An 11,297-nucleotide genomic window follows, 5' to 3' on the forward strand; every position below is an offset into this window, starting at 1 on the left:
TGGATCCCAAGAAAAGATCTAGGAAAGAGGTCATGATTGACAGTGGGGGATGGGAACCTGTCCTTACAGACTTTCTGTTCTCATGCCAGTGGTCTATTTTGCATCTCTAAATCTTCGTTTCCCAACAGACCCATAATGAATAAGCCATCAGACTATAATCCACCTTTATCCTTCTGTGTCCCCAAAAAGAATTATGGGACTCTAAGGTCATTATTATCCAAAGGCTGAAATGAAGTTCTACACAAACTGATACTGAAGCCTCCAGGACAGGGAGAGAGTGACACCCAGAACGTGTCTTTGAAGAAGCTCAAGCAAGAAACACACTTCAAAGATGATTTCAAAAGAGCTAAAGAATGAAACCTAACACATCAGGAAAAGGAAATGATGTTTACCAATCAATCTGAAGGTGTAAACAAAAATAAACAGGCTTAATTTGATAATAGCCCATTTACTAACACAAACAATGACAAGGAAAGGCTGTTGCATATGAAGACAGCAGCTCCTTAGCAGGGTATAAAAGGGGACGTGGGTCAGAGAGACCTCCAAACCTTTGAAGCCCACCTTCCTGGAAACACCCCCAGAACCTCCAGTCTCTGACACCATGTGCAACTCCTGTTGTGACTCCTGCAGCTCTGGCCAGGGCTGTGGCTGCTGCCAGCCCAGGTGCTGCCAGACCATCTGCTGCAGAACCACTTGCTGCCGCCCCAGCTGCTGTGAGTCCTGCTGTGGTGGTTCCAGTGGCTGTGGCTCCAGTGACTGTGGCTCCTGCTGCTGCCAGCCCATTTGCTGTAGGACCACCTGCTGCAGGACCACCTGCTGCCGCCCCAGCTGCTGTGGCTCCAGCTGCTGCAGCCCCTGCTGTGGTGGCTCCAGTGGCTGTGGAGGTTCCAGTGGCTGTAGCTCCAGCTGCTGCAGCCCCTGCTGTGGTGGCTCCAGTGGCTGTGGAGGTTCCAGTGGCTTTGGCTCCTGCTGCTGTCGCGCCACCTGCCTCCAGACCACCTGCTGCAGGACCACCTGCTGCCGCCCTAGCTGCTGTGGCTCCAGCTGCTGCAGCCCTTGCTGTGGAGGGTCCAGTGGCTGTGGCTCCTGCTGCTGTCGCCCCACCTGCCTCCAGACCACCTGCTGCAGGACCACCTGCTGCCGCCCAAGCTGCTGCTGCTAGTCTGTGTGCTGCCAGCAGTCCAGGGTGCTGTGTGTCCAGCTACTGTAGGCCCTCCTGCTGCATCTCCAGCTGTGGCCAGCCCTCCTGCTACCAGACCACCTGTGGCTGACCAACCTGCTTTGATGGATCTTGCTGTTGGGTGCACCCTGACCGGGCCCCTCCTCTTCTTCATCAACCAATATTTTTGATGGAGTCTCTCTGTGTACCCTATCCTCAGGCCAATTGTAAGCATTAGTTCCAACTGCTTTTAAGATTGGTTTGCCCTTCAGATATACTGCCCCTTTCTCCATGAGATAACATCTCTCCCAAATGAAAACAGGTTTGAGTTTTCTCTCTGTTCTGTCAACTCTAATGTTACCCCCATGGAAATGATTTCTCTATGCCATGTTTTCTCATGTGGTGATAATCCTACATCTTAAATAAACCTGAATTTTATTGGCACACAAACATAAAGGTATTGTGTCTCTTTATTTTTCCTTCTGGAATGTTTGTCCTCCTTTCACACTTTGATGGTAGCTCCTTTCTAAAGAGCCAGAGACCACGGCATACAACTGAAGACACTCCATGTCTGCTCTTTAAACATTTCTCCTGCTCATGGAGGAAGGTGGTTTGGAAAGCAAGCCCCTGACTCTTCCTGCCTGAGGACTTTCTCTGGATGAAGAGCAAGCTCTGGGCAGGAAGGTTCAAGCACCCAGATACAGAGGTCAATCAGTGAATGGGAATTGGAGCACAAATGCTCCTGCTCACTTCCCCTCGGGTGCATCCTACCAGTCACCCTGAGGTCCTCTGTGGGATTGGACCTTAGCTGCCTCCAGGGTGTTCTACTCAGTACTCTCTCCTGCCTTCTGTCACTTCCCCCATCACTTCCCAAGTCCCCTACAGTGCTTCCTGGGGTCGTTTCCCAACCAACCTATTTTCTTTCAAACTCCTTTATCTGGGTCTGGTGGCAAGATCACCCAGACTAGGACTCCCGTGTGCATCTTATCAGTGTGGGTGCCCTTGACCCCATTTCACACAGATGCACGCTTGCCAGGTTGTCAAGGTGAACTCTTGGTCAACTGTCCACCAATCTGGCAAATCTTCTGAACAACTCAATGTTTATTTCTAATTTTCTAGTAGTTTCTTTTAGAATGGTCATTTTGGATGCCTTTTGCCCCCACTATATCACTGGATCTGAGGTATAGGCAATAATAATACCACACTAATACCACACTAGTAACTCTTATTCTAAAGGGGCTACCACCTGAGGCTGTGTATAAGGACGTGCCACTCTGTGATGTGGACATTAACTGGGATTCACTGAAAGCACATCCTGAAACAGCTATTTTTTTTTTCAAGAAAATTTAATAAAGGAAGGGTTTCAGTCGAAATAGAGAAGATATTGTGGGAAGCAAGTTAAGCATCTGAATTAAGCAAATAGAAACACCTCAGCCAAAATATGATTAAATTCACCGTCATCTGACCCTTCTAAAGCTCTAGAAAGTGACAACACAGCGCTACCTCTCCTAGATGTGAGATGGCTGGTCCTCAGCACTCTTTCTCAGCTGTCACTATCCATGGACTACCCAGGGCAGGACAAAGGGCATACACAGGGCAGAAAGATCCAGAGGAAATAGCATCTATATCTGAGGACAATTTCCTGAAGAATAGAGCAGGTCAGTGGTGTAGGACACCTTCGTTGTGCACTCACACTAGCTTGAGAATGACAGACCTTTCTCTTTAACAGTTTGTTTTGATATTAGAGTGATATAAAGAGTATAGATAGGCACTGGGGTTGTAGCTCAGTGGTACAGGACTCACCTAGCACGTGTGAAGCACTGGGTTCGATCCTCAGCATCACATAAAAATAAATAAATAAAATAAAGGTATTGTGTCCAACTACAACTAAAAGAAAAAAATATTTTAAAGAAGTTTTTTTTTTTTTAAAGAGTACAGATAATCATCATTCTTTTAATTTTCAGTGGCCAAAGTTTAGTGTTTCTAGCTCAGGACCCTTTCTTTAGGACATAGATACCACCAATGATATTTTATTGTTTTAGCTAATTCAGTTTGAAATTGACACAAACGCATATAATACAGAAAATTTAAAGAGGTGTGTGTTAAACCTTCAGTTCTGGAAGTCTCATTTTGTTATCTTCTATTTCCTTTATAGTGACATCTCTGTATCTTCTTGTTGTTGCTTTTAAGTAAATTTCCACTTTCCTGGCATTAAAAAATGACATTTTCTGGTGTCTGTTGCTGTGTTAATCATTGTTCCCAGTTAACTGGGATATTATATACAAAACACAATTAAATAAAGCTTTCCAATTCCTGCTCTCACCATGAAGTCAATCCCAACATGTTATGAATTGAGAGAAAAAAAATATATTGATGTTCCAAAAGCATTGAAGAATAACAAATATTTTATTTAATTTTCTTAGGGGTAGGAGAAGCAAGGTCAAGCAGCAAATCTTCCTTCATCTTTGAAAGCATATCTTCCCTAAGATTCCACTCCTCTTATTTGCTTTATCCCTCCATTCGGCCCTTCCTTGTTTGTTTCAATTTTTTTCTTTACTGTTCTATACTTTTCATTACAGAGGCCCTTCACCTCTTTCATTAGATTGATTCCCAAGTATTTTTTTTTTTTTGGACTATTTTGAGTGGGATAGTTTTCCTAATCTCTTTTCCAGCAGATTCATCATTGGAGTATAGGATTTATGGGTGTTGATTTTGTGTCCTGATACTTTGCTGAATTCATTTATGAGTTCTAGAATTCTTCTGGTGACAAGTTTTAGGTCTTCTAAATATATAGTTTTGGGGGCTATATCATCAGCAAATAGAGATAGTTTGAGATTCTCTTTTCCTATTTGTATCCCTTTAATTTTCTTCTCTTGCCTAGTTACTCTGGCTAGGATTCTGTTGAAATACAAGTAGTGAAAGTGGGCTTCACTGTCTTGTTTCTCTTTTTAGAGGAATGCTTTCATTTTTTTTTCTCCACTGAGAATGATGTTGGCTTTGGGTTTGCTAGATATAGCCTTTACAAGGTTGAAGTATGTTTCTTCTATCCTTAGTGTTTCTGGCTTTTTAAACATGAATGGATGTGTATTTTGTCAAAGGCTTTTTCTGCATCTGATAGATAATCATGTGATCCTTTTCTATTGATGTGGTGAATTACATTTATTGATTCCCATATGTTGAATCAAACTTGCATCCCTGGGATGAACCTAAAAAAGTGAAATTTATAGGAGCAGAAAATAGAATGTTGGTTACTAGACGCAGGAAGTTGGTGAAAAAAATGGGGAGATATTGGTCAAAGTGTACAAAATTGCAGTTATATAGGAGGAATAATGTTAGGTATCTAATATCCATCGTGGTGACTATAGTTAACAGTACTATGTCTTAGAAACTTACTAAGAACGCGGCTGTGGAGTATCCCCACACATCCCTGGGAGGGAGTGAAGATGTTGATTAACTTGTACAAAATATCATGTTCTATACCTTAAATATGTACTATATTAGAGACAAACAAATAAAGCAAGCCTGCAAGGAGGAAAAACAACACATATTTTACCAAAAATAAGAGTAAATCTGAACTCCAACTGATGAAGAGACAGCTTCAAAATGCTGGGGGTGGAAAAACACTACCAGTATAGACTCAAATACCCAGAGAAATAGAAAGGACAGTGAAATAAAGTCATTTTCTTTCTTCAGGCAGAAGATAAATGTCATATAGAGGCAAGGTGATATTGAAGGACTGATGATCACAACAAAGGTAATTCCATGACATACTTTTCTAAATTTGTTGTTTTCCATATATTCAATTTCTTAAATATTATTTCTATATTTATCTTTGCCTTTTAAATCAATTAATTTATAGCATCTTTCAGAATCTTCCGTTATCTCAGTGCCTGGGAGTTACATTCCCTTTCTCTATATTAACTGTGAACCCATGATCGATTATTTCTTACGTACTTTGTAACATTGGCCTGTGCAATTATCTTATGTAGGAAGTGTCCCCCAGGAACATCCCATATAGTCTGTGTGTGGTTTCTTAAGATTTATTTCTCTCTGTGTTTAATGTTTTGTTCTGTTTTTTTTTTTGTTGTTGTTGTTTTGTTTTTTTTTGGGGGGGGTAGTTATTTCTGTCTGGGAGTTATTTTGTTTTTCGCTTTTGTGTCTGATGACTCCAAAGACATTCTCTATTTAGTAGCAGTTAGTTTCTAACCTTGATTCCTTCACTGTGCACACAGTGTAACTTAGGAAGTTTGGAGGCAATGCATGGTTTAAATGTTCATGAGAGATTTGATTGCCATGTAGAATTTCTGAAATCAGACTTAGGCTTTCTTGTCTCCATCTTCTTCATAAGATACAACTTTAAGAATACAAACATTACGCAGGGGCCTCATATCCTAGACCCTGCCTTGTGATATAGTTCAAGGTCCAATTTCTTATACCTGCCTGAGGCCACCAGCCACCAATTCTGAAAGCCTACAACCAGATGCCAAAACTTCATAGGCCACAAGACATCTGCTACAATTTGCGATTTGAGTTCCCTCTTTGATTCTGAAAAATAAGAAATTTTCTATTTTTTTTCCTTTCTTCTTCAAATTCATCTATGTAATTGAAATATTTTTTTAAAAAAAATTTTGAATCACTTCTATTTGCTTGTATCAGGAGGTGGATCTGTCCATAACCGCTTGGCGAATCATGTTACTAGAAACTCTTTAGTTTTAGGGGAATCAAGAAGGTGAAAGAATTACTGTGTGTGTTAGATCAATAAAAATGGGTACTTATAATAGAAGCCCCTTTAAAGTAAAACTTATCAAATACTTTGGCTTCCTCCTCAAAGATTCAAACTACCCATTCCCCCCCCCCGCCCCTTTGGCACTAGGATTGAACCCAGGGGTGCCTAACCATTGAGTCACATCCCTAGGCCCTATTTTATATTTTATTTAGAGACAGAGTCTCACTGAGTTGCTTAGGGCCTCACTAAGTTACTGATGCTGTCTTTGAACTCACAATCCTCCTGCATCAGCCTCCCGAGCTGCTGGGATTACAGGCGTGCACCACCAAGCCTGGCTAAACTACTCACTCTTAATATACCAACACTGAATAAAAATTTTTGGAGGAACTTTGATGGGACAAAGGGGAGGGAGAGGTGGGGAGGGAGCATGGGGGCAGGAAAGATAGTGAAATAAGATAGACATCATTACCCTAGGTACATGTATGACTACACATGTGGTACAACTCTACATTGTGTACAACTAGAGAAATGAAAAGTTGTGCTCCATCTGTGCACCATGAATCAAAATGCATTCTGCTATTGTGTATCCCTAATTAGAACAAATTAAAAAATAAAATAGATAAAAATAAAAAAAAATAAATGACACTAATTTTGATCCAGGGTTTAATGTGTATTCTCAAGCTTCTTCACAGTAAAGTTAGCATTTTTCCCTTTGGAGTTAATAAATGGTTAATGGGAAAATATTTATTTTTCTCATTTATTTGTTTTTGATTGGTGCATCCTACATATACATAAAGGTGGGATTCACTGTGGTATATTTATACATGCACATAGCATGATTTTCTTAAATTAATTCCCATTTCCTTCCCTTTTCCATCCCTCCTTCCTCTCCTTCTCCTTCTTCTATAACACTGATCTTTCCTATGGTATCTAATTCCCTCACCTTTTCCCCTTATTTTGCACTAGATTCCACATATGAGAGAAAACATTCGACCCTTGGTTTTCTGAGTCTGGCTTAATTCACTTACCATGATGTCTTCCATTTTGATGGGGAAATATTTTGAAGTGTACAAATACCCTGTTCCTGATCAAAATTTTACCCAATGGTTATTGTATTCATTGATGAAACTTACTTAATTTTATTATGATATATGTAAATAAGTGATTTTGTGACTTCATTATTTCTCTACATTTATTAATTGTCATTCTACTGACAGGGATAACTTTCTCACCTTCCTTTATCATTTCTCTAATTAGTCTCACTATGGACTTATGAATTATTGTTTTATTTGATGGGCTAAAATCTATTACTGCCATAATTCATTTTGATATTCAAGTTGTCCCAGATGGGGCCAGTGAGAGTCCCTTCAAAGTGTCTCCAAATGCATTTTCTTATGTAAAACAATGAGTCATTGTAAGAGTTTTGAATTGAATGAAGGAAGTAATTCCTGATGCATTCCTGGAAGTAGTCTAGACAGTCCTCTATCTAATGAGCATTTATGACTCACAAATAGGATAGTGTTCCTCATGACTCACAGGGAACTACTTACAAAGAGAACCTTATTTTTTTCTATTTCCCTACTATAATTCTGATTCTCTTTCAACATCAAAAGAGATCTTGGCATCATGAGACTAATCTGCCCAAAAAGCATCATGAGTGATACACAGACCACAGATACATACCAATGACTGAATCCATGAGATGGGCCCTCCTGAGAAAATAGAGTTGACAAACGAGGAAATAGAAATGACAATTCAGTGAGAAAGACGGGATTGGACCATGGTAACATACAGGGGAAAGGAAACCTTAACATATTTAGAAAGAAAAACACAATGATGTCACAGAATGACTAATATTTCCTTAGGGGGAAAAAAAAAGGCAGGAAATGGTCCCAGGAAATGGTCACAACAGCCTCAGCAGAGTATAAAAGAGGATGCATGGTGAAGGGACTTTAAAGTTCACTAAAACTCACGCTCTAGCTAACATCAGAACCTCTAGTCTCTGACACCATGTGCAACTCCTCTTGTGGCTCCTGCTGCTCTGGCCAGGGCTATGGCTGCTGCCAGCCCAGGTGCTGCCAGACCACCTGCTGCAGGACCACCTGCTGCCACCCCAGCTGCTGCCACCCCAGCTGCTGCAGGCCCTGCTGTGTGTCCAGCTGCTGCCGCCCCTCTTGCTCTGGTGGGTCCAGCTGCTGTGGCTCCAGCTGCTGCCACCCCTGCTGCTGCATCTCCAGCTGCTGCCGCCCCTCCTGTGACTCCTGCTGCTGCCAGACCTGCTGCCGCCTGCGTCCAGTCTGTGGCAATGTCTCCTGCCACACCACTTGCTATCGCCCCACCTGTGTCATCTCCACCTGCCCCCGCCCCATGTGCTGTGCCATCCCTGACTGCTGAATCTTGCCTTTGAACACCCCACCTCCTTATCTCCTCCCTCCCCACAGATGAAGAGTTCTTTCACTGCTGACCATTAGGTCAAACGGAGAGGGATTGATGTCACTCCTCTAAGCTGGGTCTTGTGATTTTAATAAGCCCACAATAGGCCCAGTAATGCCACAGGCACATCCTGGCCTCCATGCTCTGCCTGTGCATGGCTCTCTCACTCCTATCCATGTGTGAATTTGCTAGTAATATACCAACTGCCATGTTGACCTGACTAGTTCTCTCCACAATTTCCTTCCTAACTCTTGGGCACCACGTCATCAAACTCAAGAATCCATGGGTTGATTTCAATATTTCTACCTTATGGATTTTCACAGTCTTTCTCTTTAAGTTTTTCTTTTATAATTATTAATCCCCACTTTTTCCTTTGTTATATTTCTATGCCAAAATAAACCATCACCTTCCTGAATGGGAAATTCAGTGTGAACGTGTTCTTCTCTGAGTTTCTGTTTGATCTGGATAATTGTATTTTACCCACAATGTAGGAGAGAGCAGGGCTGTCGATTTTACATGAGATGTCAAGACACATTTATCACAGCCTCGTTGTCACTACAGTCTCTTTAATGGCTAAAAAATGAGAATAAAAAGCTTTTTGGAAAGACTGTAAACAATGTTGTAGGGAACAACATCTTCTGAGACGTTATATATCTGTGAAAGCAGTTTATAATAACTATATGAATAACAGACCTGGATGACTGTTGCTGGGAGCGACTGGTGATCTAGAAAAGCAATACAAGCTGAAGGTGCAGCTAAAGTCAGAAATCACAGGACAAATGTGAAAGACAGAGTTTTCATGACAGAATATAAAGCCTCATCTCCTGCAGCCAGAGGCTGGATGAAGCTAAGGACCAAGCCTAGGATTTAATACTAGAGTAGCCGAGCTCCAGGGTGTTTTCTTTCTCAGACCATTTGCCATGCCAAGGTCAAGGCTGCAAATGGGAAAGTACAAGACCTGGAGACACGGGATGGGAATGTCCAGGTTGATGCAATTGAAGATCTTGGATTCCCCAACTTCCCTGAACTCTCTGGGCTTGCAGAAGTGGTTGGTTTTCCTTGTTGGTGTCGAGGACCGCCCTTTTTCATAAAGATGATGTAGAAGCATCAGTCTTGAAAAATAACTCAGGCTTCCCTCACTGTCTTCTCTCTCCTCTCCTCTTGGCCACACACCAATGATGAGAATTAAGTTACGTGAACTTTACCCAGAGATCAGCTGAGCCTGCTAATAGGAGACAAACCCACAAAGACCCTTAGGACTCTACAACTATATCATGGGGAGCGCTGTGCTTCTCCACTGGGGCAGATGGGGGCAGGGGGGGCCACGTAGCATCCAGTTGTCTCTATAATATTAGCAGCTGCTCCTGATCATCACCTAGAACCATCATTTCATGAAGCATGGAAAAACTGTGATATTACAAATGTGTTACTGTCATTGATTACCCGGGACAATTCCGCAGGGAAACATCCTCTAATGAATCCTCTTATTATGCTCTCATGGATGTGTGTTTACACTGAAGAATAATGTTTCTAATTATTCTCCATTTATTTACTGGTATGCATCATCCAAGTGTGACTAAGTGAGTGCTTTTCCTCCTTTAAAAAAAATTCCTGCCAATAAGAACTCATAGATTTCAGTAGATTGATGAGGTATCAGTTCATTCCAGCTCACGTCTCTTGTGATGCTCAAACAAGTAACTTCAAGTTGGCTCCCAAGTCCTTTTGACCAGAATCTAGTAGACTCTGAAGGTTTTCCTGGTTTTTATATAACAAAATATTCCAGACTTCTTTGTACATTTCCTTCCCCAGACATAATCAGCCACCTTTCCACGGAGCCCTGATTCCTTTTAGTGGAAAGTGACCTGTAAAACCATAAATTGAAATGTGATAGTGCGTGTAAGTTGATTTTTTTTCTCATCTCAGTTTTTTCAGTGTACAGAGTTAGAAAATATTTTTTAAAGAACAAGCTACATCCCAGGTTGCTCCAGAGAACTAGAGGGTTCTATTTAACACCAACCTCTCAGCCTACACATCTCCTTTCTCCCGTGCCCAAAACAATACTTCTCCGTCATAGTGACCCATAATTCCTTCCTGCACAATACCTGTACAACAACGTTGGAATGACATTGCCAATACCAAGAGCACCAATCTGATTGCTGAAAACAAACTAGACATTCTTATTAAGGTTTTCAAAAAAACTTTTTGTTCTTGAGGTAATTACTTTCCCTGAAGTTAACCTAGATGTATGGTGAGTTTGCATCATCGTTGCTGTTATCATTGTTTTTGCGACCTTGGGAGATTTTTGAAGTTTGATTTTGTTTTATAATAGTGCCTAATACTAACATGGATCCAAAGAGAAAGCTTCAGAGCATGGTCTGTTCAAGAAATCTAGCACCTACCTGTATTTTCTCCACTCTCTTCCGTTCACCCTCTCTCTGAAAGGAAGAAAACAAATTATGGTTGATACTCCCATTCCTTTTATTTTCTTTTCTCTTATTTCAGCTTCATTAGGTACAACCGATCTGCAATAGACTACTTGTTTAAAGTGCACAATCAGAGGTTTTGACAACCCCAGCATCGAGGTAATGAACATTCATCATATCCTTTGAAATTCCTCCCCATTCCACAACTCCAGGAAACAAATGATCTGCTGTCACTATCAATTTGCTTGCATTTTTCTATAATTGTACATAAATGGAATTACATATTGTGTACATTTCTTACCTAACTTTATTCTCAGCATATTGAGATTCAAGGTGTCATATATATCAATATTTGATTCCTTTTGATTTTAGAGAAATTTTTCTTTGCAAGGACATATTGGTTTGTTTATCCATTCACCCTGTTAAATTGTTTCCAGATTTTTTTCTGATACAAATACAGTTACCATAAATACTTGTGAACAAATATTTATGTAGACATATGCTACTCCATCTTAACCAGAATCAGAAATCCCTTTTTCTGGTGTTCTTATTTCTA

The 11,297-nt window shown here is 40.9% G+C and overlaps 1 protein-coding gene across 1 annotated transcript; it reads left to right on the top strand.

The window, feature by feature from the left end:
* Positions 1-564: 564 nt before the first annotated feature.
* Positions 565-8,484, top strand: LOC107150610 (keratin-associated protein 4-11-like). Its single transcript, XM_015495746.2, is given in 4 exon segments — positions 565-1,153; positions 1,155-1,263; positions 2,279-2,340; positions 7,866-8,484. Coding segments are annotated over 4 exon segments (1,137 nt in total). The 5' UTR covers positions 565-601; the 3' UTR covers positions 8,280-8,484.
* The last annotated feature ends 2,813 nt before the right edge of the window (positions 8,485-11,297 follow it).

The sequence above is a fragment of the Marmota marmota genome, unplaced genomic scaffold (assembly GCF_001458135.2).
Source record: "Marmota marmota marmota unplaced genomic scaffold, marMar, whole genome shotgun sequence".
In the NCBI taxonomy this organism is placed as follows: Eukaryota; Metazoa; Chordata; class Mammalia; order Rodentia; family Sciuridae; genus Marmota; species Marmota marmota.